We start from the raw sequence: 26769 nt of genomic DNA on the forward strand, positions 1-26769 counted from the left end.
CAAGGCTGAAGTAAACTGACCACTGTGTACCAGAAAGAGGAAAGCAAGCCGAGATGTGAACAATTTCTTCCCAGAGCGCTTCCCATTTCTCACACTGTTTCTCTGAAGAGGCAAGCCTTTGGGAGCATTTGCAGAATAAGTGAGAACATCTTTCTTCCCTCTCGGATTCTCCTGCCCTTGAACGGCCGGTTTCCTCATGTTCCTCGAGATCAGTGAATATTCCTGCTGAGACATCCCACCCATTCTCGACACGCTCCCGAGTTCCAAAATGACCATCCTGCAGCCAAAATGGAAGCTCTGGAGCGGACCATCTAACTCAGTGGTCCCCAACCTTTTTTTGGCCACGGACCGGTTTAATGTCAGAAAATATTTTCACGGACCGGCCTTTAGGGTGGGACGGATAAATGTATCACATAACCGAGACAAGCATCAAGAGTGAGTCTTAGACGGATGTAACAGAGAGAATCTGGTCATTTTTTAAAAATAAAACATCGTTCAGACTTAAATATAAATAAAACAGAAATAATGTAAGTTACTTATTCTTTCTCTGTGGACCGGTACGAAATGGCCCATGACCGGTACGGGTCCGCAGCCCGGGGGTTGGGGACCACTGGTCTAATGGAAGTAATTCACCCTAGCGTGTGGATGACTGTGAACTCCTCAGAGCCCCCCAGCCACTGGGCCCGCAGGACTGAATCCCGGTGGGCAGAATGTGTGGACACGGAAGAAAGGTGGATTTGAAAACAGGGACTTTCTTGAAAATCTTATTTGCAGTAAGGAACCTGTCAGTCTACTTTTGAGAATCAACATTAGACAATGTTGCAATGTAAAAGGAAAATAAAAAGGGAGTGCCTTGGGGCACCTGGAAGAAGTGGGGGTGACACTGTCACTGCACCGAGGACCACGCTGGAGGCCCCCTGCCCGGCTTAGTCATCCCACAAACACGGGTGGAGCGCCTACTGTCCGTCAGTCCACAGAGCCCCGCAGTGCAGGAAGAACTCTGAAACTCGCGCACTGCGGGAACAGAGGGCCCGCAGCAAGGCAGCAAGTCCCGCTCACAAACGGAGGCAGTGTGCTCGCGGCACAGGGTCCGCGGCAGAACAGAGAAACGCAGGTTGATCTGGAGGCAAGCACACCTGGGTTTGAGTCTAGGGCCAGGCATCCACTAACAGAGCCATGAACGGGCACCTCTGCCCTGCCAGGTGTGAAGTCTTCTCATTGCAAAGAAGGAAGACGATGCCCTCCCTGCCCACTAATGAACTAAGGCAATGCAGACACGGGTCTGGAGCCCCGCCTCCTGTGGGAGGCTGTGGTCCTGCCCTTCAGCCTCGCGGGTTCCAATCGGGCTCTCGCACCTGGTGGCCGTGTGACTTCAGACTTCCTCCCCTGGACCTCACAGGACGTGCTGAAAGCAGGAACACACATAAAGCATGTAGCATGTGGCCCGTGCTGCTCTGTAAATGTTAGCTACTATTTTAGAGTTACTAATTATTTCCCAAATGTTTCCTGTGGCGTGTCCACACAGCTGATACATGCAATTCTACCATTACCAACCTCCCTCTTCTAGATTAAGGCGGGATGCCTTGTTACAATGCACAACCTCTAGGAGAGTGACTCACAAAGCCACGCAGGTTCAGGGAGAACACCAGATCTTAACAGGAGGATCAAAAGGGTGAACTGCAGCCTCACCAGGCAGTAGTGCAGTGGATAGGGTATTGGCCTGGGATGCTGAGGACCCAGGTTCAAAAACCTGAGGTCACCAGCTTGAGTGTGGGATCATAGACATGGCCCCATGGTCGCTGGCTTGAGCCCAAGGTCACTGATGTAAGCAAGGGGTCACTGGTTCAGCTGGAGCCCCCCTCCTCGGTCCAGGCACATTTGAGAAAGCAATCAATGAACAACTAAGGTGCCGCAACGAAGAACTGATGCTTCTCATCTCTCTTTCTTCCTGTCTGCCTGTCCTTCCCTCTGTCTCTAAAAAAAAAAAAAAAAGGGTGAACTATAGGCCACAAGCCATGGACAGTGTGCAGCAGAGGGCTTTGGCAGATGTGAAGACGCAGAAGGGGCTGCTGGGTGGAGAGAGAGGAGCCAGGAGGGTGCGGTTTTACCCTTCAGCTTTGAGACTGATACATTGTTCGCCACAGACTTGTTAGAATTGGTATTTTGAAATGAAAACATCCTGTTCTTCATTTAGACCATATTAGATGGTCCATAGATGCAAGCTGCTATCAGTTATTATCGTAATAGCAGATTAACAGATTCTCACTGAGCTGGGTTCCCAGAGATGCATTATTTTGAATGGTAAATGAAAAACATGTATGTCTTTGTAGAGAGGTGAAAAGCAGTGAGTCTGCCAATCAGACCCTTTGGGACGCTGCCCATTGTGCAGGGGCACAAAGAAATGGATTTCCTTCTAGAACAGTGAGCTGGGGAGAGAATGGCCCCTGAGGCAGATCACGAGGGTGGTCATGCCAGCAGCCCAGGCCTTCATCTAAATCACACTCGACCCTCTCTTGAGTCACTGTGACAAGAGCATCTGCACAAGTGTCACTGATGGGAGGCCCTTCAAAGCAGGAGGAATTCCCAGGTGTTAAGAGGTCCCAAACAAAGGCCCCAAGTTTTCGACAACAAAAGGCTTTTTGATCTACTTTTCCAAAAATCACTGAGCTCCATATGTTTTCCCAGGAAACTGCTGGTCTCAATTTTCCATCTGATTCCAAGTAATCAATGGTGTTTGCAGAGTCAGGAAAAGCCAGCTCAAAACTGGCTACAGAGACCTTTCTTCTGAGCAGGATGTGACTACAAGTGATGTCCCTGGCAGCAAAACCAGTGTGGTCTGAAGCCAACAAAAAGTGGGGACGAGAACATAGCAACTAGTGTGTGAGGGGGAACCAGAAGGTGGGTGGAGAGACCCATTTCCTCTGAGCTGCTCTGGGGGCAGGAGACGTGGACCCCCCCATCTGCAATGTCTGCAGTAGGAGAGGCTGCCTGTCACTCAATTTCAGGACTGCCCGCGATAGCCAATGAGGTGACAGCAACAGCAATGGCTGCTATGAGCGAAGTCCCCACACCCAGCCTGGGCTTTCACTTAATCCCCACTGGAGTCCTCACACAGTAAGTACCTTTCTCAAGGCCACGCAGTAAATGTTCGGTGGGGACGCAGACGCAGCCGTGACAGATGCATGGTCCATTCTCACAGCCATGAAACAACACGGCTGGTGCCCTATCTGCTGGTGATTAGGGCCTCACGAACTCACAGAGCTCTTGGCTTGGCCACAGTAATATGTTTGGCAGGAAGGAAAAAGGGAGTGTGGAAGAGAACTTTTCTTTAAAATTTTAAACAAATTGCACAAGTCATAAAACTACTAGCAAGCATTGCCACGGATGCTCATCAACTCTGTGACATCCCAACTCCCTGTGCTGCCCAAGACAGGCAGCTACGCACAGGGTAAGCCACACGTGACTTGGCAAAATGCTCCCTGAGGGCTGTCCCAGCCAGACGAGTGCGAGGGAAGGGGAGGCAGAGAGCAGGGCGCACACAGCGAACCCCCCAGCCACTCCTGATCTGCATGCAGTCCAGTGGTCAGAAGAGCTCACCTGTGTGGGACCTGGACACGACCCCAGGTACAGAAGTACTGATATTCCTGCTCACCCACCGTTCAGACCCAGCTCAGGGCCACCCTACTTACAGCCATCAGCTAATGACATCAGAACAGGGTCAGGCACGCATCTGGCTCCAGGAGCCGACTGGGGACCAGACGCACTTGCATCCGGGCAGCTGCTGACCACACGTTCCAGCTAACCCAACAGGGCTGCAGCCGACACCTCTCTCAGGACAGCGGTTCCCTGGAGAGCGCCGGCCAGTCCCAGGGAGGCGGATGGAAGGTCTGCAGACCATGCTGACGCTTCTGGATCTCGCCCAGCGATCGGTCAACCTTGTAGCTCCCTGGGACCTTTGACCCATGAGAGGCTACACAGACGCTTTTATCCCAGAAGTGCAAGCCTGTCAGTACTGTACTGTCCTTACAAATGAGTCCCCTCTCGGGAGTCATACCCTGCTTAGGGCCACCAGAGAATCGGACCTGCACGTCCAGTCCATGCCTCCCCCACACCGACTGCTGGGCCCTCCTGGGTCACGGCTAACTGTGTCTGTGACGGCAAGACCTGGGACCCCAGGCTTGGGAAGACTGGGCGGGCTGGTAAGGGGCAGTGTGTCTCGAGGTCAGTGGGAGTGTCTGAGAACGGGGTCCTGGCCTGTTACCAGGTTCCCGGCTGGGCCACTAGCAGCTGTGTGACCTTGGTAAGTGGACCTCTCGGAGTCCCAGGCCCCTTGTCCAAGACATTGGGGTTCTGAGGGATGAGCTGAACGCACCCAGGGGGCGTCCCTGACTCTGCCACAGACCAGCCAAGTCACGGTGCGTCCCCCTGCCGTCGTGTCCTCATATGTGATGAAGTGAAATACATTTTATGATGCATTTGGCATAAAGAAGCACTTAAATAAGGGGTGTTTTCTTCCCTCCTCAATGGAGGTAAATCTAAACGTGCCCGTGAATAACAAAAAACTGCCAATGTAATCAGTGCTCACCGCCCAGTTCGACTATCTCATTGGCAATGAACTGCTTCTCCCAACTGGAGGACGTCACTGGGCACGGAATGCTGAAATCCGCCCACGAGCCTTTCTGCACACCGGGCCCCCGGGCTAACCTGCACGCACCGCTGTCAGCATTCTCCGTGTATTCGGCCATATCCTGCCTGATACATTCCATTCTAATTTTTAAGACTAAAACGTAATTTCTCACTAGCTTTAAAGGGCAAACTCATGATTACTGGTTTTACTGTGCATGGCTTTACCATCAGGAGTGAACCTTTTTGACAAGTGCATGGATTGTTGTCAAGACAGGACTTTTCGCTGGAAATGGTGATACAAAAAACAAACGCGAAAATCCTCGACAGATCCCCGACATCAACAGGTGCAGAGCGCATTCCCGTCCCCAGGACACTCGTGACGTCGGTACATACACAGTCCCACAGTCTGAAGACAGCTGGGATGTAAGTGTTAACAGCTTAACTACTTTCTACTTTCTATTAAACTGCCTTTATTACTAATAAGAGGGAAGTCCTAATGGAGGCAATGTTATTATTCACTGTTTATTTATAGACTCCTTAACATAACGAGGGACTTCCTGAGGAAGTTCAATAAACAGTAACAATAAAAACAACTGGGCCTATTTTACACGCACCGTTTCGCTTCCTGCGTGACTTTTTCATACAAAGAACATCCTCTGTCATCTTTATAACTCAGAAAACTAGATTTTCACAACAACCAATAATATTTCCCAAAGGATAAGATGATTAACTTTAAAAGAATTCCTGATTTGGTTTGAGAGAACACAGATAAGCATTTCTGGTGGAGCGGCAGAACGGAGCAGGACAGACTCCCCAGGACAAGGAAGACCAGTTTCTTTTGCAAAGGGAAGTCTGAAAGGCTCGGACCCCCCCCCCCATGCCTGGGGACCACTCCAGGGCCGGTGACATCACTGCTTGCGCGTTCCCAGTGCCCAGGCCGGGCGGCAGAGCGGGGGCAGCGTGTACCCAGCGGACGCACTCACCGTAGCGTGTGAGATGGTCAGCATCCCGTTCTTGACGGCACACTTCCTTCTCTGCCACACTTTGCGGATCCTGCAGAGCGAGTCAAACACAGGCTGGCTCAGGGCTGGTCCACCCGGGACGTGCAGTCACGCAGGGTATGCACAGTCATCATTACAAAACAGAACAACCCCAAACCATAGATCCACGCAAACCAGAACGTGTTGGTTTGCCTTCCACTAGCCCAGGTGGAGGTCACTCAGGAGCCAGCGTGTACAGGGTGCCCCTCACCGCGCCGTCTCCGACAGCGAATGGGGCGCTACAGCGACAGTGGGCATCTACAGCAGGAGAGTGTATACGTGCACTGCCGTGACCCTCAGACTCCAGGGCACTGGGGAGGAGTTTAAAAGAAGAAAGGCTACATCCCAGAGATTAGTAGGAGAAATAGTTGCAATTTTAACAAATTAAAACAAAAAGTGGATGTGGCTTCAAGCCAAGGAGCACATACCCACAAGCAATCAGAAAACAAGCAGCTTTGATAGAAGAAGGACAATAACTCAAGTGCATGGCCACAGCGCTACTTATACATTACTGTGAAGCAGGGCCATTTGTGCAAACCACAGAGAGCGGGCCAGTGTGGCAGGACCGAGGAGCAAATGGCACAGAGGGGACGGGCGAGAAAGGGGGGTCAGGGACCCCGCGGGGGGGGGGTGGCGCTGAGCATTCCAGGGTGGGAGAGAGCTGGCGTGCTGTACGTTTGCAGAAGGCTACTCTGGGCGCTGGGTAGTCATGACCGGAGAAGGGGACAAGTGAGTGACAGAGACCGGTTAGGAGGCTGCTGAAATAGTGCAGGGCAGCTGGAGGGGGCTGGTCCTGGAGCGGGACAGCAGAGACGGCAAGACAGGGATTCTCTCATTAGAAACAGAAGGGGCTGCTGTTGAACTGGCGGGATGTCAGAGGGAAGAGTGGAGGCAAGGGTGACTCCCCAGGTGGGGGTCCGGGCGGCTGGGTGGGCGCCCCAGGCAGAGAATCCGGCAATGAATGAAAGGCAGAGGCAGGTGAGCCCCAAGTCGGCCAGCCATCTGCTCGCTTCGTGTTCTGCTCGGTCCCTGCCTTCCAAACACTGTGTGTCCCAAGTCACGGGTGCCAGTTAGGGACCACAGAACAATGACTGCTTCTTCTAAAGACAGCAGGCTCAAGCTCAGACCCACCCTAGGAAAACCGGAGTGCCTGGAAAACCTGAATGAGTGTGTTCTCCTGCGTGAGAGGCGGGAAGAAGCCCGCAGGCCACTAGTGCTCAGGACGCGTGCTAAGGCGCCTGGGGACCCGGGGACCCGGGGACACGGGCCGGTACGCACCCGTCACTTTTCTTCAGCAGGTAGCCCTTCTTCTCGCTGCCGTACTCCTTATTGCCCTGGAGCTGGTGCATGCTGTAGCCCCCCTGGCGGCTCTGGGAGTCCTGGGGGGACAAAGCACAGGTCACACGCCTGCGGGAGACACGCCCGGGTCCCTGAGCCTGGTCTGCCGCTGCGCCTTGGGCCGCCGGCGGGGGCTGAGGGAACGACCGGACTTTCCGAGCAGTCAGGTCCTCGTCTTTATTTCGGAGGAGGAAGCCGGCCGGTAACCAATGGGCAGAGTCACAAGCAAGTTCAAGGCAGAGCTGGGGCCTGGGGCCTGGGTCTCGGGCTCCTGGTTGAGAAGCCAGCTTGACTTCAAAGCCTGCGGGGGAGACTCTTCTACGGCTCAGCTGGTTGACACCTGCCGCCCCGGCAAGCCCAGGAAGGGCTGCAGACACGGCCGGGGACCACACACAAAGCTCATGCAGCCTGTACACAGTGCTCTCTCCTGGGCACACCTTCTGTCCCTTCACGTGCTCTGCTGAACACCCACGGGAAAGAGTGCACCTTCTCAGGAAGGTATTAAGCACTGTTATCAAGGTCTTGTTTTGCAATGAACTGGAGCTCTGCACAATATGCCTATAACCATGCTTTTAGTGAAGAAAGAGGACCGTTGCAGTGGCAAGTGTATTATGTAATGAAAGGGTGACGAGGGTCGGCAGGACAACACAGATGCCAACAAGCCTGACTCAACACTGGCACCCCACTAACTCCCCACCGCTGGTCAGGACCGCTCGACCCGCCGGGCGTCCCTGTGGAAATGCGGGACACCCTCCAAGGACGGGGACTGTACAATGAGAACACGGGTGTCAGACACGGAAACAGGACAATACATTCTCACAAAAAGGAATGACTTACTCTCCTAGACTTCGATCAGGAAGGGCAAAAGCAACAGAGAAAAAAAGGCAGAACATTTGAAAATAGAGTTAATTTCATGGATGATCTTATTGCTTATAATTTAAGCACTTTATACAACACACAGAGAAAACACCATTATAAAGATAATATGAGAACGAACTCAGACACACACAGCTTTAGAACCATGATAAACTCTGGTAAAATAAAATATCTGTACTGTTTCATTTGGGGCCATTGAGGACAGGAAAAAGGAACGGGGGACACGAGGGACACCTCTCACCAAGGCAGCACGGCTGACAGAGCTCCAAGTGTGTGCACAGCAGTCGCCACCTCAGTGAGCCCTAAGTGAGCTCCTCAGAACATCTACAAGAGCCATAAATCTCAGGAGGATCTTCCTGTTTGGTTTTTGTGAGCAAGAGAACATTATAAAAATAAATATCCAGCTCATGAGCAACACCTGGAAGGCGGTGGCGAGGAGGCAGGAAGCTGAATAAGCCACCCTGATAGCCGGTGAGGTCAGGTCGGCTGCCTCCTGGCCCTCAGGCACGACAGTGCCCCTGTAAGGCTGTCCCACCCGCGATGAGTTCTGTGTTCAAAAGCATGTCCCAGCCTTGGCCGGTTTGCTCAGTGGTAGAGCGTCAGCCCGGTGTATGGAAATCCCAGGTTCGATTCCCGGTCAGGGCACACAGGAGAAGCGCCCATCTGCTTCTCCACCCTTCCTTATCTCCTTCCTCTCTCTCTCTCTCTTCCCCTCCCACAGCCAAGGCTCCATTGGAGCAAAGTTGGCCCAGGCACTGAGGACGGCTCCATGGCCTCCGCCTCAGGAGCTAGAATGGCTCTGGCCGCAGTGGAGCAACGGCCCAGATGGGCAGAGCATCGCCCCCTTGTGGGCATGCCGGGTGGATCCCGGTAAGTGCATGTGGGAGTCTGTCTGGCTGCCTCCCCGCTTCTAACTTTGGGGGAGGGGGGAGCATGTCCCGAACCTTGACCAGCCAGGCACCATGCGGGGACTGAGGACACTGGGGGACACACTGGCTCTGAGGTGGATGCTCACCCCCCACGCCCTGTCCTCCCTCCCACGCTGGCCACGAGAGCAGACTGCACCTTCCCCGGCAGCTGGGTCTGCTCTGAACAGGTCACACACTCTACTCATCCTCTTTGCTGGAGTCATTTCTGTGTGTGTGACCGGCCAGATTCCCTCCCCCTGCAGCAAAGCGGGCCCCGAGCCGACAGCGACTTCCTGAGCTGCTGACTGAGCACAGGCAGAGAGCCGCCTCCTTGACCGGAGCCTCCAGGGACAGTCCTGGTAACAACAGCTGGGTCACACATGGCAGCAGTGTGTCCATACTAATGAAGGACACTTAGGACGGAGAGCTCTGAGGTGTGGGAGAAACACGAGGCCGGTCACTGAAACCCACAGAACTGTCTGCCTGAACCCAACAGCTGTGTCCGATCGCTCAGCGATGGATTTGGGCTTGGGCATTGTTAGGCAAATGAATTTATAAAATTTGTATTTTTTTAGTTAGCTCACTTTTAGTGTTAAAAAATGGCACTGGGCAGCGCCAGGTATGTGATCTGTGAAACTGCAAATTACCTTCCTGCTTGGGAAGGGCCACTGTCTTGCTCATGTTTGCTGGAGAGGTTTTCCAGCCAGAAAGTTTTAAAAAGGAGGAGAAGGGACAAGGAGAGAAGCAATGTTTGCAGAGAAAGAATGCAGGGTGCTGAGGAAGAAGCCAGTTTTTTCAGAAAGAGAGAAGGTGTGCAGGTGGGGAACCAGAGCTGAGGGGCTTTGTGAGCTCCGCTGAGACTGGTGTGGCCTTTGATTCTAGGAGGAACCGGAGAAGATTCTCCTGGTTGTGGAACCGGAGAATGTGTCAAGGATTTGTGAGCTCTGAATGAAGAGGGAAGTGTTTTCCCTGTGTGTTGGCTCCTCGGCTGGTGCGAGACTTGCATAAAGGAATGGCCCACCATTCTTTGGCTCTACTGTTTCTTCACTGTCCCTCTGAGTCTAACGGGAACCTGCATGTGAATGGCAGCGAGGACTGTGACTCACTGTCCCTCTGAGTCTAACGGGAACCTGCATGTGAATGGCAGCGAGGACCGCGACTCACTGTCCCTCTGAGTCTAACGGGAACCTGCATGTGAATGGCAGCGAGGACCGCGACTCACTGTCCCTCTGAGTCTAAGGGGAACCTGCATGTGAATGGCAGCGAGGACTGTGACTCACTGTCCGTCTGAGTCTAACGGGAACCTGCATGTGAATGGCAGCGAGGACCGCGACTCACTGTCCCTCTGAGTCTAACGGGAACCTGCATGTGAATGGCAGCGAGGACCGTGACTCACTGTCCCTCTGAGTCTAACGGGAACCTGCATGTGAATGGGAGTGAGGACCGTGACTCACTGTCCCTCTGAGTCTAACGGGAACCTGCATGTGAATGGGAGTGAGGACCGTGACTCACTGTCCCTCTGAGTCTAACGGGAACCTGCATGTGAATGGCAGCGAGGACCGCGACTCACTGTCCGTCTGAGTCTAACGGGAACCTGCATGTGAATGGGAGTGAGGACCGCGACTCACTGTCCCTCTGAGTCTAACGGGAACCTGCATGTGAATGGGAGCGAGGACCGCGACTCACTGTCCCTCTGAGTCTAACGGGAACCTGCATGTGAATGGGAGCGAGGACCGCGACTCACTGTCCGTCTGAGTCTAAGGGGAACCTGCATGTGAATGGGAGCGAGGACCGCGACTCACTGTCCCTCTGAGTCTAAGGGGAACCTGCATGTGAATGGCAGTGAGGACCGTGACTCACTGTCCCTCTGAGTCTAAGGGGAACCTGCATGTGAATGGCAGCGAGGACCGTGACTCACTGTCCCTCTGAGTCTAAGGGGAACCTGCATGTGAATGGCAGCGAGGACCCCGACTCACTGTCGTCTGAGTCTAACGGGAACCTGCATGTGAATGGGAGTGAGGACCGCGACTCACTGTCCCTCTGAGTCTAAGGGGAACCTGCATGTGAATGGGAGTGAGGACCGTGACTCACTGTCCGTCTGAGTCTAACGGGAACCTGCATGTGAATGGCAGCGAGGACCGTGACTCACTGTCCCTCTGAGTCTAACGGGAACCTGCATGTGAATGGGAGTGAGGACCCCGACTCACTGTCCCTCTGAGTCTAAGGGGAACCTGCATGTGAATGGGAGTGAGGACCGTGACTCACTGTCCCTCTGAGTCTAACGGGAACCTGCATGTGAATGGGAGCGAGGACCGCGACTCACTGTCCGTCTGAGTCTAAGGGGAACCTGCATGTGAATGGGAGCGAGGACCGCGACTCACTGTCCCTCTGAGTCTAAGGGGAACCTGCATGTGAATGGCAGTGAGGACCGTGACTCACTGTCCCTCTGAGTCTAAGGGGAACCTGCATGTGAATGGCAGCGAGGACCGCGACTCACTGTCCCTCTGAGTCTAACGGGAACCTGCATGTGAATGGGAGTGAGGACCGCGACTCACTGTCCCTCTGAGTCTAAGGGGAACCTGCATGTGAATGGGAGTGAGGACCGTGACTCACTGTCCGTCTGAGTCTAACGGGAACCTGCATGTGAATGGCAGCGAGGACCGTGACTCACTGTCCCTCTGAGTCTAACGGGAACCTGCATGTGAATGGGAGCGAGGACCGCGACTCACTGTCCCTCTGAGTCTAAGGGGAACCTGCATGTGAATGGGAGTGAGGACCGTGACTCACTGTCCCTCTGAGTCTAACGGGAACCTGCATGTGAATGGCAGCGAGGACCGTGACTCACTGTCCGTCTGAGTCTAACGGGAACCTGCATGTGAATGGCAGCGAGGACCGTGACTCACTGTCCCTCTGAGTATAACGGGAACCTGCATGTGAATGGCAGCGAGGACCGTGACTCACTGTCCCTCTGAGTCTAACGGGAACCTGCATGTGAATGGGAGCGAGGACCGCGACTCACTGTCCCTCTGAGTCTAAGGGGAACCTGCATGTGAATGGGAGCGAGGACCGCGACTCACTGTCCCTCTGAGTCTAAGGGGAACCTGCATGTGAATGGCAGCGAGGACCGTGACTCACTGTCCCTCTGAGTCTAACGGGATGTGAATGGCAGCGAGGACCGCGACTCACTGTCCCTCTGAGTATAACGGGAACCTGCATGTGAATGGGAGTGAGGACCGTGACTCACTGTCCCTCTGAGTCTAACGGGAACCTGCATGTGAATGGCAGCGAGGACCGTGACTCACTGTCCGTCTGAGTCTAACGGGAACCTGCATGTGAATGGCAGCGAGGACCGTGACTCACTGTCCCTCTGAGTATAACGGGAACCTGCATGTGAATGGCAGCGAGGACCGCGACTCACTGTCCCTCTGAGTCTAAGGGGAACCTGCATGTGAATGGCAGCGAGGACCCCGACTCACTGTCGTCTGAGTCTAACGGGAACCTGCATGTGAATGGGAGTGAGGACCGTGACTCACTGTCCCTCTGAGTCTAACGGGAACCTGCATGTGAATGGCAGCGAGGACCGTGACTCACTGTCCCTCTGAGTCTAACGGGAACCTGCATGTGAATGGCAGCGAGGACCGTGACTCACTGTCCCTCTGAGTCTAACGGGAACCTGCATGTGAATGGGAGCGAGGACCGCGACTCACTGTCCCTCTGAGTATAAGGGGAACCTGCATGTGAATGGGAGTGAGGACCGCGACTCACTGTCCCTCTGAGTCTAAGGGGAACCTGCATGTGAATGGGAGTGAGGACCGTGACTCACTGTCCCTCTGAGTCTAACGGGAACCTGCATGTGAATGGCAGCGAGGACCGTGACTCACTGTCCGTCTGAGTCTAACGGGAACCTGCATGTGAATGGCAGCGAGGACTGTGACTCACTGTCCCTCTGAGTCTAACGGGAACCTGCATGTGAATGGCAGCGAGGACTGTGACTCACTGTCCCTCTGAGTCTAACGGGAACCTGCATGTGAATGGCAGCGAGGACTGTGACTCACTGTCCCTCTGAGTCTAACGGGAACCTGCATGTGAATGGCAGCGAGGACCGTGACTCACTGTCCCTCTGAGTCTAACGGGAACCTGCATGTGAATGGCAGCGAGGACCGTGACTCACTGTCCCTCTGAGTCTAACGGGAACCTGCATGTGAATGGCAGCGAGGACCGTGACTCACTGTCCGTCTGAGTCTAACGGGAACCTGCATGTGAATGGCAGCGAGGACCGTGACTCACTGTCCGTCTGAGTCTAACGGGAACCTGCATGTGAATGGCAGCGAGGACCGTGACTCACTGTCCCTCTGAGTCTAAGGGGAACCTGCATGTGAATGGCAGCGAGGACCGTGACTCACTGTCCCTCTGAGTCTAACGGGAACCTGCATGTGAATGGGAGCGAGGACCGTGACTCACTGTCCCTCTGAGTATAAGGGGAACCTGCATGTGAATGGCAGCGAGGACCGTGACTCACTGTCCCTCTGAGTATAAGGGGAACCTGCATGTGAATGGGAGCGAGGACCGCGACTCACTGTCCCTCTGAGTCTAAGGGGAACCTGCATGTGAATGGCAGCGAGGACCGTGACTCACTGCCCGTCTGAGTCTAACGGGAACCTGCATGTGAATGGCAGCGAGGACTGTGACTCACTGTCCCTCTGAGTCTAACGGGAACCTGCATGTGAATGGGAGTGAGGACCGTGACTCACTGTCCCTCTGAGTCTAACGGGAACCTGCATGTGAATGGCAGCGAGGACCGTGACTCACTGTCCCTCTGAGTCTAACGGGAACCTGCATGTGAATGGGAGCGAGGACCCCGACTCACTGTCTGTCTGAGTCTAAGGGGAACCTGCATGTGAATGGCAGCGAGGATCCCGACTCACTGTCCCTCTGAGTCTAAGGGGAACCTGCATGTGAATGGCAGTGAGGACCGTGACTCACTGTCCCTCTGAGTCTAAGGGGAACCTGCATGTGAATGGCAGCGAGGACTGTGACTCACTGTCCGTCTGAGTCTAAGGGGAACCTGCATGTGAATGGCAGCGAGGACCCCGACTCACTGTCTGAGTCTAAGGGGAACCTGCATGTGAATGGCAGCGAGGACTGTGACTCACTGTCCCTCTGAGTCTAAGGGGAACTTGCATGTGAATGGGAGCGAGGACCCCGACTCACTGTCCGTCTGAATCTAACGGGAACCTGCATGTGAATGGCAGCGAGGACCCCGACTCACTGTCCGTCTGAGTATAAGGGGAACCTGCATGTGAATGGCAGCGAGGACCCCGACTCACTGTCCGTCTGAATCTAACGGGAACCTGCATGTGAATGGCAGCGAGGACCCCGACTCACTGTCCGTCTGAGTCTAACGGGAACCTGCATGTGAATGGCAGCGAGGACCGTGACTCACTGTCCCTCTGAGTCTAACGGGATGTGAATGGCAGCGAGGACCGCGACTCACTGTCCCTCTGAGTATAAGGGGAACCTGCATGTGAATGGCAGCGAGGACCGCGACTACTGGCCCCACAGGCATCTTCGCCACATCTCTACCTCCGAAATGTGAGACACAAAATCTAAACCTGGCTGAGATACTGACTCTTATGAAAAGAAGAGGCCTCTCTTTGTTGGAACCCTTGCCATCGAACTAAACTTCTCTTCAACTGCTCACGTAATTCCTGGTCTGTCTGCGTGCTTTAAATTCGTGCCTCTCTAACCCTGATCCATTTGCTAATCTTTAAAATAAATCCTGTGTTTTAAAAATAAAAGTATTTATATACTTAACAAGAATTAATCAGACACTGGCAACTTAGAAAAACTATTACATTTTTGTAAACGTACCATAAATTCCTTACATATATTTATTACAAACCTAAATAATCTCTAAATCTTGAATAACAGATTGAATGGGCCTTGCTTTACATAGGACAAAGATGCTCTTCAAGTGTCTGAACTCGAGGCTCTGACCTCAGAAGACTATCTCATTACACTAAGTAGTATTTTAGAAGTCTAGCACTAACAATCCTGAATTAACTACTAATGAATTTTATGGCTTAAGAAAGTCATATGAAGTGTTGTTTCTGCACTTTTAGAAATAAAGGTCATTCAGCTTGCTTAGCAGGGCACTCCGGACAAATGACAAGAGGGTTTTCTTTTCTGCAGAAGTAAACCTCAGCGAATCGTTAACACTAAAACAATGGAAAACAAAAAAAGATAACAAAAACAAAAAAAATGGAATGAAATAGGTTCTGAAGCCTTTGACAGCATAATAAAAAAAATCAACATGTATTCAGGAAAGAGAAATGCACACTAAAAAATCACTCAGGCAAAATAACACAAAACTAAACTTAAACAGTGAACTTAAAACCTTTGGGAAATTCCATGATGTTAGCCAAGAAATGTAAAATAAACCATGGTATTATTTTTTTTTCAATTTCCCATTCTCTAGTAGCAGCACAAATTACCCGACTTCTGTATTAGAAAACCTTAGAATGCATTATTTAAGGAGAAAAATCTCAAATCTTTTTAAACTGCAAGCAATTACACACTCACTGGTTTAATGGGGTTATAAATGTCTCTGGCACCCCACGTAAAGCCAAACCTCTAGTAAAGAAGCTTCCAATGGCGCGGGCAAAGGAGTCTTTCTGTTTCTTCTTACTAACTATTGACTGAGTAGCTTTCAGGCACCCAGCAACATGGCAGGGACTGTGAAGACAGGTGAGCAAAACCCAGAATCTGTCCAACCTGCAAGCCACACTACGATGGGCTATTAGGAGAGACACGAGCAAAGATCTGGGCTTTGTGGAATGATCTATGGACACCATCTTTAAAAATAAAATAGTTTCGCCTGACCAGGCGGTGGCGCAGTGGATAGAGCATTGGACTGGGATGCAGAGGACCCAGGTTCGAGACCCCGAGGTCGCCAGATTGAGCACGGGCTCATCTGGTTTGAGCAAAAAGCCCACCAGCTTGAACCCAAGGTTGCTGGCTCCAGTAAGGGGTTACTGGGTCTGCTGAAGGCCCGTGGTCAAGGCACATATGAGAAAGCAATCAATGAACAACTAAGGTGTTGCAACGCACAATGAAAAACTAATGATTGATGCTTCTCATCTCTCTCCATTCCTGTCTGGCTGTCCCTGTCTATCCTTCTCTCTCTCTGAAAAAAAAAAAAAAAAAGTTATGCAGCAAATAGTTCTTCAGGGAGGTTAGCCTATTGTAAAAAGGTTAAGATAATTTAATGTCACAGAACACTTGTCACAAACCAAGAGAATGTTATTTTGATGAGAAAAAAGAAACATGAGTCTACCAAAAATCTGGGGGGTCCTATTTACCGCTCAGAACTTTGAAGCTTCCTTTAATGGAGTCAAGTTCGAGCCGGGGGTGGGGGTGGGGGCGAGGTTGTCAGATGATTTCTTGGGTGCCTTACTCTTTCAGGTCACTGACCTCACCCTCTTCTGGAATAGCAGCACGATGGTGAGAAATCTCTGGCTGATAATCTCCTTTCGTATTTAACAGAAATCACGGAAAAGCCTTGCCTTCTCAACATATTTTGCAATGAGAGGTGGTAAACAGCATAAGAGTGGACTAGGCATGCTGTGAACAATTTTACTTGTAAAACACTCTGGACATGGTGCTGATGAAAGCTCATCGTTTATTCATTTGGCAGGAAGTTAAAACCACTCAAGCCACGTGCACTTCCGCATGTACAGAGTCCTCTGCATTGTATGCAACTCTGTCCTTCAGCTGGCAGGAGCGGACTGCGTGGGTTTCTATGCAAAACGAAGGGACTGTAACAGGTAGTTTTGTAAAGCTTCCACACATAGGACGGAAGTGATCATGTGTGACAAAACAAAGGTAGGAAGTGGTGAAGGCATACCAGTCAGCACAAAGCCTTGCAGATTTCTCCCCAGACAGAGATGTACCTCTTTCCCCACCATGTGGATCCTTATACCGCTCTGAGGCTGAGCAGTCACTCGAGGAGACCACTTCTAGGATGCGGACGCCAGTGGTAAGCACCCTCAGGGCCTCCGAGCCGGGTTCTGCGAGGCGTGGGCGCATAGCACATTCTGCCCTGGCCACCGACGCCTCCATTCCCAGGTCAGCAGAGGCCCAGTGTCAGGGGCTACAGATCTCTCTCCCTTCACATACCCCAACGTGTGTGTAAGGACTGCAGGCGGGAGAGGCCGCAGGCGCTCAGCACGGGGGCCTGCAGCGCTGCTGCGGGGATCGGGCGGCAGGGGCGGCCTCTGCGTCTGAGGGCACGTGCTCTCTTTTGTTTCCTTTTGTTTGGTTCGCTTTGTTTTATTTGGACTCCTGAACCCCTTTCAGAAATTTTAGGAATTTACAAAAAGCTTGCTATTGAGAGACAATATCATGGGACTTTAAAAAGTAAAAAAAAAAGCCTGACCAGGCGGTGGCGCAGTGGATAGAGCGTCGGACTGGGATGCAGAAGGACCCAGGTTCGAGACCCCGAGGTCGCGAGCTTGGGCGTGGGCTCATCTGGTTTGAGCAAAAAGCTCGCCAGCTTGGACCCAAGGTCGCTGGCTCAAGCAAGGGGTTACTCGGTCTGCCGAAAGCCCAGGGTCAGGGCACATGTGAGAAAGCGATCAATGAACAACTAGGGTGTCACAATGAAAAACTGATGATCGATGCTTCTCATCTCTCTCTGTTCCTGTCTGTCTGTCCCTATCTGTCCCTCTCTCTGACTCTGCAAAAAAAAAAAAATTTTAAATAAAAAGTAAAAAAAAAAAGCTATTATTTTATGATTATTATTAAACACTACATTTAGATATTACACTTACATTCAATGCAGAATGGTTTCCCAATCTAAACAGGCACACTTTCACCTCCCATGTAACACAAGGTGCTCGCTATTTAATTCACCCTCGGCACGAACCCCGGGCCCTCCACGGGTGTCCGAGGCGCCGTGACCAGGCCTGAGGTTTCACCCCAGAAACCTCACGCCCCGCCTCCATCCCCCTCACCCCAAACCGTCGCCTGCTGGAGGGCTGGCAGTCTGCGTCTGAGTCTGCGATTCCCCTCTCCCGGTATGGGCTCTATCTCTCTCTCTCCCAGCATCCAGACCGCTTTAGGACGACGGTCCTCACGGCTGACTCTACTTTCCACCAGATAACGGCCTCCTGAACGGCAGGGACTCCCGCGGACTGCCCGGCACAGTTGTGGCACACAGTAGCACTAATCACATGTCTGAACAACAGATGGACAAACGGGATTTATAATTAAAGATCTGTGTGCGGCCCCTACCATCTCCCGTACTTCCCACACTCCGTGTCAACATCCAAGGGCTGTCTCACCTTCACTTTCCTATCTGGGGGCTAAATTCTCTAGGACCCCGCCTCAGACTGTTCCTCGATTTCCCAGCAACATGAGACAGCACCCCACCCCCAAGCCCCCGGCTGCCCAGACGAGCTAAGAAGATGGGGGCTGTGCTCTTCACTGCCTGGTCTTCACCTCTCCGAGAGGACCCTCTCCTGACCACCCCTTTGCAAACCTGGATCCAAGTCTGGCCATGGAGTTGTAGAGCAGGGCGCAGGACATCTTTTTTAAAAAAATTTCCACAGATGACAGAGAAAAAGAGAGGTATCAACTCATTCCACTTAGTTGTGTACTCATTGGTTGCTTCTCGTATGTGCCTTGATGAAAGATCAAATCTGTGACCTCAGCGTGCCAGCATGACCCCCTGTCCACTGAGCCATCTAACCAGGACACCTTTTCTACAAGGAGGGAAGGGAATGACCACACGGTCTCTACCTTGGTAGGTGCACACTGTGTGTCCCCTCTCCTCTGTCCCCACACCCACCCGGGGAGGAGGCTGCCACATCCCCGGTCTGCAGGAGGCTCGCCTGCAGGTAGCCCTGCTGGGAACAAACAGCACCTACCTCTTTCTGATCCAGCTGGAGAGAGGATTTGATTAAGTCTCGGAGTGCAGTCAGCTGCTTCTTCTCTTCATCCTGCGTCTGTTTTATCTATGAGAGGAAAGAAGATGACGTCTGTCCCTCCTCTTTTATACATTTACGAGCAGAGTTTAATTCACCCAAACAGACCACTCATCAAACAAGCCAATGATATAGCTGATTTCCTTCCTCAAATCCTTTACATGGGCTTGTGTTTGAAATGAGAGGCACAGTTTTTCATTATGAAGGTACCAGTGAGTTTTGAAATGAGTGAATAATGCAACATGCTTTCTTATTAAATAACATATCTAGGCTAGATAAAGAACTCTAAAGCTCCATTTTAAACAAGAAATAACATTGAGTCACTTGCTTCTGGTGTTTCAAAAGACAGTAGTGACAATACACAATGAGATTAAATGGGCCAGAAGAGAACCCTAAGGACCAAATCCAATGGGCTCATCTCATGCACCTCTGAAAGTTTACAAAGTACCACACGAGGGCAAAGGATCATTGCTCTTTTAAACACCTGGAACTTAATCACAACCAGAAAGAACCACGTGAACCATTAAAAGAAAATCAGAAAAATATATACAGCTGTATACTTTTTAAAGTTACATAAAGACACATGGTATTATCTGTAACTCTAAAACCTTATTTGAACATGTAGTCACACTCATAAAACACATACTTTTAATATGATTCATCGCCAAGTGGTTTGTGGGAATCAATGCATTTAGTATTTTTCCTCGAAAAAGCTTTCCCTTTGATTTTGCTATTAAAATACAAAACAAGCAGCCCAAAAAACCCACTTTTTTTCATAAACTTGCCTACTCAGAGACAGTCACTTACTTTTTATCCTTCCATGACCAGACATTCTTTTTGCAATGGCTGACCGAAGGGCACCCATGCTGTTACTGAGCCCTGCACAGGTCATCTGGAACCAGTGGTTATCCTCTCCTCCCTGCTCCTCCTACGCTTCCAAAGCACACTCCAGAATATTCCATCACTGAGGACTTCTCTGAGGGAGACGGAAGGTTTATCTATCCCTAGGTTAACTGCTTGGACACATCACTTAACTGCTCCTCTTTCTTGAACACCCTTCTAATACAGATCTCAACCTTTCTGACACTTCTCTGCAAAGCAGGTCACAGTGCACACATTTGATACAGAACTTACGTTATATAAGTCAGCAGCCAGTTTTTCAATGTACTGTTTCAGTTTATCAGCCGTTTTCAAGCCATCTTGAAAGAAACTACAATGGAAAACATCCGAGATTTACAGACGCATAAAAAAACCCCATGATTACCCCCCAAATCCAAAAATACTTATATATTTACCCTTTACCATATATCTACACAAAATATGTATAAAATGAATTTCAAGTATTTTATAAAGATATACCAGCAAACACTATGGGCACTACTACATATATGCTAGTAGACGTCACATAGACAATGCAAATTATAGCTGCTGTCCCGATGCAGTGACTGCACGGTGTGTATGGCCAGCTACACACAGAACAACTCCTCCCGTTTGTGCCTTCCGGGAACTCAAAGAGAGACAGACACATGAACCAGTGGGGTGTCATGAAGCTGAGCTGGTCTCTAAGGAGAGATGAAATGGAAATGGGAATAAAGGTCAGAGAAAAGTCAGCATTCGTTCAGTTCCCCAAAGTCCCGTGTTTGCACACATACACACGACACACACATACACACGACACACACATACACACGACACACACACACACGTGAGACACACACGTGAGACACAGGACTTGAATCAGTGGTACTGATGGAGCTGGAAAGCCTTACGCCACCACGGATATAAGTAGGTTGCCTTCTATCACCCTGCCTGGTAACAGGCACTGACGTGGGTTGAACACCTGCACTTCCGTGAGTTATTCAATGCACTCCTCACAACAGCCCCAATCAGTTCACAGGTGCGTCAACCGCACCTACCTCCATTGTAGAGGGGAGCCGAGGCACGGAGTGAGCACTTAACTTGCGCAAGTTCCTCACACGACTAGAACGTGGCAGAAATGGGATCCCGGTCTAGGTTCCGATTCTGACACCCCTGTTCTTAACCACCAGGTGAAGCCGTTTCCTGTCTGAGCACTTCCACTCAGGAGCCCATTTGTTTCGTGTCTAGAACTTTCTCTACCATGTGTACCGAGGGTTCCAATGTCTCCACATTTTTTTTCCTTTTTAAGAATGTTATCATCAACTATATTCTCTGTGGTGTACTCCACATCCCCACAACCACTCTGTGATCACCAACCTGTGCCTCCTAGTGCCGGCACCTCTCCCACCTGGCACCCATCAAAATGTTCTCTGTACCGCTGAGTCCGTTTCTCTTCTGCTTGTTCGTTTATTTTGGTTTTTAGATTCAAATGTTGATAAATATGTATTTATTCCACTTTATTCCTCATATTTTTTATTCTTTTCCTTCTTTTTTTTTTTTTAAAGGTTTTTTCTTTTAACTTTTATTTATTTATTTTTTACAGAGACAGAGAGTGAGTCAGAAAGAGGGATAGACAGGGACAGACAGGAACGGAGAGAGATGGGAAGCATCAATCATTAGTTTTTCATTGTGCGTTGCCAACACCTTAGTTGTTCATTGATTGCTTTCTCATATGTGCCTTGACCCCGGGCCTTCAGCAGACCGAGTAACCCCCTGCTGGGGCCAGCAACCTTGGGTTCAAGTTAGTGGGCTTTTGCTCAAACCAGATGAGCCCGTGCTTAAGCTGGCGACCTCGGGGTTGCGAACCTGGGTCCTCTGCATCCCAATCCAACTCTCTATCCACTGTGCTACCACCTGGTCAGGCCTTTTCCTTCTTCTTAAAGACTCTTCAATGTTTCCTATGATACTGTGTTGTGGTAATATAGTGTTATGGTGATTAAATGTGTGGAAATGTGGAGAAATATGGAAGTTACATAAAATAATTAGGATATAATATTAAAAGCAATTAAGGAAATTAAATAAAGTTATGCCATCTGGATAGGAATTAATATAGCGTGTAGAAATATGATAAAGACTCTGCCTTTCGTGCAGGGCTCAGTTAGTGTGTGTGAAGTTATATATAGGTAAGAAGTGGCTCGATGTCATAACTCTAGGTTAACATAAACAAGAAGCTTCCCTAGGAACACCCTAATAGTGGCTTGATGTGATATTTCAGTAGATTAACATAAAAAGGGCTCCCTGGGAGGAACTCCCAAAAAGGTGGTTTGAGGTAATAATCATGTAGATTGACACCTGTTAGAAGGCGTTGGCCAGAAAAGGTACTAAAGCTGAGGGGCGCCCTGCTGCGGTAGTCGCCCAGAGACCAATGTGAACGGTGGACTCTCTCCATGCCACTCTGAGCTCTGACCAAAGACAGCTGAGAGGAGCACGCCGACAGGGCCCCCTTAAGCAGTACCCAGGCACACCGGAAGGATTTGTGAATAATAAATTGCCTGTGAGATTCTTGCAACTAACTTGTGTGTTGGTTGTGTCTTTCCTCTGGTGGCAGTTAGTGTCGGCACTGATCAGTAGCATCCTCATATCCGCCTCTCCTCCCTGTCTCCACGTGGCCTCTTCTGGAATTCCCTGTATCCGCCTCTCCTCCCTGTCTCCACGTGGCCTCTTCTGGAATTCCCTGTGCATATCCGCCTCTCCTCCCGGTCTCCACGTGGCCTCTTCTGGAATTCCCTGTGCATATCTGCCTCTCCTCCTGGTCTCCACGTGGCCTCTTCTGGAATTCCCTGTGCATATCCGCCTCTCCTCCATCTCCACGTGGCCTCTTCTGGAATTCCCTGTGCGTATCCACCTCTCCTCCCTGTGTCCACGTGGCCTCTTCTGGAATTCCCTGTGCGTATCCGCCTCTCCTCCCTGTGTCCACGTGGCCTCTTCTGGAATTCCCTGTGCGTATCCGCCTCTCCTCCCTGTGTCCACGTGGCCTCTTCTGGAATTCCCTGTATCTGCCTCTCCTCCCTGTGTCCACGTGGCCTCTTCTGGAATTCCCTGTGCGTATCTGCCTCTCCTCCCTGTCTCCACGTGGCCTCTTCTGGAATTCCCTGTGCATATCTGCCTCTCCTCCCTGTCTCCACGTGGCCTCTTCTGGAATTCCCTGTGCGTATCCGCCTCTCCTCCCTGTGTCCACGTGGCCTCTTCTGGAATTCCCTGTGCGTATCCGCCTCTCCTCCCGGTCTCCACGTGGCCTCTTCTGGAATTCCCTGTGCGTATCCGCCTCTCCTCCCGGTCTCCACGTCGTGGCCTCTTCTGGAATTCCCTGTGCGTATCTGCCTCTCCTCCCTGTCTCCACGTGGCCTCTTCTGGAATTTCCTGTGCGTATCTGCCTCTCCTCCCTGTGTCCACGTGGCCTCTTCTGGAATTCCCTGTGCGTATCCGCCTCTCCTCCGTGTCCACGTGGCCTCTTCTGGAATTTCCTGTGCGTATCTGCCTCTCCTCCCGGTCTCCACGTGGCCTCTTCTGGAATTCCCTGTGCGTATCTGCCTCTCCTCCCTGTGTCCACGTGGCCTCTTCTGGAATTCCCTGTGCGTATCTGCCTCTCCTCCCTGTGTCCACGTGGCCTCTTCTGGAATTCCCTGTGCGTATCCGCCTCTCTTCCCTGTGTCCACGTGGCCTCTTCTGGAATTCCCTGTATCCGCCTCTCCTCCCTGTGTCCACGTGGCCTCTTCTGGAATTCCCTGTGCGTATCCGCCTCTCCTCCCGGTCTCCACGTGGCCTCTTCTGGAATTCCCTGTATCCGCCTCTCCTCCCTGTGTCCACGTGGCCTCTTCTGGAATTCCCTGTGCATATCCGCCTCTCCTCCATCTCCACGTGGTCTCTTCTGGAATTCCCTGTGCGTATCCGCCTCTCCTCCCTGTGTCCACGTGGCCTCTTCTGGAATTCCCTGTGCGTATCCGCCTCTCCTCCGTGTCCACGTGGCCTCTTCTGGAATTCCCTGTGCATATCTGCCTCTCCTCCCGGTCTCCACGTGGCCTCTTCTGGAATTCCCTGTGCATATCTGCCTCTCCTCCCGGTCTCCACATGGCCTCTTCTGGAATTCCCTGTGCATATCCGCCTCTCCTCCCTGTCTCCACATGGCCTCTTCTGGAATTCCCTGTGCGTATCCGCCTCTCCTCCCGGTCTCCACGTGGCCTCTTCTGGAATTCCCTGTGCATATCCGCCTCTCCTCCCTGTGTCCACGTGGCCTCTTCTGGAATTCCCTGTGCATATCCGCCTCTCCTCCATCTCCACGTGGTCTCTTCTGGAATTCCCTGTGCGTATCCGCCTCTCCTCCCTGTCTCCACATGGCCTCTTCTGGAATTTCCTGTGCGTATCCGCCTCTCCTCCCTGTGTCCATGTGGCCTCTTCTGGAATTCCCTGTGCGTATCCGCCTCTCCTCCCTGTCTCCACGTGGCCTCTTCTGGAATTCCCTGTGCATATCCGCCTCTCCTCCCTGTCTCCACGTGGCCTCTTCTGGAATTCCCTGGTTGCAGGACTTCCATTCAGCCCGATTTCAGGGAGTTCTGAGTAACAGCTGTTTTGTAGTTTAGTTGTCATTTTGATGTGGCTGTGGGAGGAGACAAGTAGCTCATTTACTGATGTCTCCGTCTTGACCGGAAGTTTCTACATTCTCACCAAGACTTATTTTCCTTTACGTTGTTTTTAATTATAACCATCTAAGTGGGTGTGAAGCGGTTATCACACTGTGGCATTTCCCTACTGGCTAATGTTGAACATTTTGGTTCGCGTGCGTTTTGGGCATTTGTATATCCTTTCTAGAGGAAACGGCTACTCAATTCTTTGCCCATTTTTAAATTGGGTTGTTTATTTTTTTTGTTGGTGAGTTGTAAGAGTTCGTTATACATTCGGGACACTAGATCCCTATTAGATAAGATAAATGATTTCCAAAATTTCTCCCATTTTGTGAATTTTTTTCACTTTTTTTTTTTTTGGTTGTATTTTTCCAGAGTTAGAAACGGGAGGCAGTCAGACTCCCACATGCACCCGACCGGGATCCACCCGGCATGCCCACCAGGGGGCGATTCTCTGTTGCGGCTGGAGCCACTCTAGCGCCTGAGGCAGAGGCTATGGAGCCATCCTCAGCTGCTGGGCCAACTTTGCTCCAGTGGAGCCTTGGCTGCAGGAGGGGAAGAGAGAGACAGAGAGGAGAGAGAGGAGGAGGGGTGGAGAAGCAGATGGGCACTTCTCCTGTGTGCCCTGGCCGGGAATCAAACCCGGGCCTTCCACACACTGGGCTGACGCTCTACTGCTGAACCAACCGGCCAGGGCCTTTTTTCACTTTCTTAATATTATCCTTTCACTCACCAAAGTTTCAAAATTTGAAATCCAACTTATTTATTCCCCCTTTGGTTCTTGGGCTCTGTCTGTTCAGGCACACGGGTACTGTACATGAGTATCTGCTGGGCTCTGTCTGTTCAGGCACATGGGTACTGTACATGAGTATCTGCTGGGCTCTGTCTGTTCAGGCACATGGGTACTGTACATGGTACCTGTGGTGAGGGATGGGCTCTGTCTGTTCAGGCACATGGGTACTGTACATGAGTATCTGCTTGGGCTCTGTCTGTTCAGGCACACGGGTACTGTACATGGTACCTGTGGTGAGGGATGGGCTCTGTCTGTTCAGGCACACGGGTACTGTACATGAGTATCTGCTTGGGCTCTGTCTGTTCAGGCACACGGGTACTGTACATGAGTATCTGCTGGGCTCTGTCTGTTCAGGCACATGGGTACTGTACATGAGTATCTGTTTGGGCTCTGTCTGTTCAGGCACACGGGTACTGTACATGGTACCTGTGGTGAGGGATGGGCTCTGTCTGTTCAGGCACACGGGTACTGTACATGAGTATCTGCTTGGGCTCTGTCTGTTCAGGCACACGGGTACTGTACATGGTACCTGTGGTGAGGGATGGGCTCTGTCTGTTCAGGCACACGGGTTCTGTACATGGTACCTGTGGTGAGGGATGGGCTCTGTCTGTTCAGGCACACGGGTACTGGACATGGTACCTGTGGTGAGGGATGGGCTCTGTCTGTTCAGGCACACGGGTACTGGACATGGTACCTGTGGTGAGGGATGGGCTCTGTCTGTTCAGGCACACGGGTACTGGACATGAGTATCTGCTTGGGCTCTGTCTGTTCAGGCACACGGGTACTGTACATGGTACCTGTGGTGAGGGATGGGCTCTGTCTGTTCAGGCACACGGGTACTGGACATGGAACCTGTGGTGAGGGATGGGCTCTGTCTGTTCAGGCACACGGGTACTGGACATGGTACCTGTGGTGAGGGATGGGCTCTGTCTGTTCAGGCACACGGGTACTGTACATGGTACCTGTGGTGAGGGATGGGCTCTGTCTGTTCAGGCACACGGGTACTGGACATGGTACCTGTGGCGAGGGAATGAAGGAGTGTGACTCTGGGCAAGCCGCTCTTCATAGCTGAGCTACACTCTCCTGACTACTCTTGATACATGGTAACTATTACCCGTAAAATGAATAATAAAGTAGTGCTTGTAAACACTCTTTATTCTGCAGATCGTAAGGATACTTGCCAGGCGGCGGAGGAGTGGGTGAGCACCAGGATAACATGTTTGTTTTGAAAGCAGCATGAAAATGACGAGTAATTGGTGTGGGTGAGCCCAAACGGGTAACAGCAAGTCAGAAGCTCTTCTCTCTGCTCCCTTTCTTCCCCGCGGTAGCAGCTGCGTCCCCAACGGGGTGCTGTGACCACACAAGGGATTGCGGGAGCCAATCTGCTCTGGAGCACGACCTGACCTTGTACTGAATATCATTCTGGGAACATGAATAAGTACTTGAAACATGAAATCTCTCTCTCTCTTTTGACTTTAAGTGGAAGATGCTTTATGGGTCCGCTGCATGTCTGTGAAGCGTGCGGAGGCTTGACTGGAGCAGGAGAGAACAGAGTGGTCCTCAAAAGGAAATGATGGGCTTCTTGCTGTGATGGAGTTCTTGAGGTTCCGCCGTGGGGCAGCCAGGGTTGAAACTATTATAACCCCATCCTATGTCTGATGTCTC

The 26769-nt window shown here is 51.4% G+C and overlaps 1 protein-coding gene across 4 annotated transcripts in view; it reads right to left on the reverse strand.

The window, feature by feature from the left end:
• The window catches only part of ASAP1 (ArfGAP with SH3 domain, ankyrin repeat and PH domain 1), a 327653-nt gene that overhangs the window by 59413 nt on the left and 241471 nt on the right, over positions 1–26769 (reverse strand). For 2 of the 4 annotated variants that reach the window (XM_066379536.1, XM_066379534.1), the window contains exons 10-13: positions 19909–19984; positions 18718–18804; positions 6945–7045; positions 5610–5679 (exon numbers count right to left, since the gene is read on the reverse strand). In XM_066379536.1, coding sequence (XP_066235633.1) covers positions 5610–5679; positions 6945–7045; positions 18718–18804; positions 19909–19984 — 334 coding nt within the window. Of the gene's footprint in view, positions 1–5609; positions 5680–6944; positions 7046–18708; positions 18805–19908; positions 19985–26769 lie in introns of all 4 variants that reach the window. The other 2 variants (XM_066379535.1, XM_066379533.1) reach the window with 1 other exon arrangement.

Source organism: Saccopteryx leptura, chromosome 3, assembly GCF_036850995.1.
Source record: "Saccopteryx leptura isolate mSacLep1 chromosome 3, mSacLep1_pri_phased_curated, whole genome shotgun sequence".
In the NCBI taxonomy this organism is placed as follows: domain Eukaryota; kingdom Metazoa; phylum Chordata; class Mammalia; order Chiroptera; family Emballonuridae; genus Saccopteryx; species Saccopteryx leptura.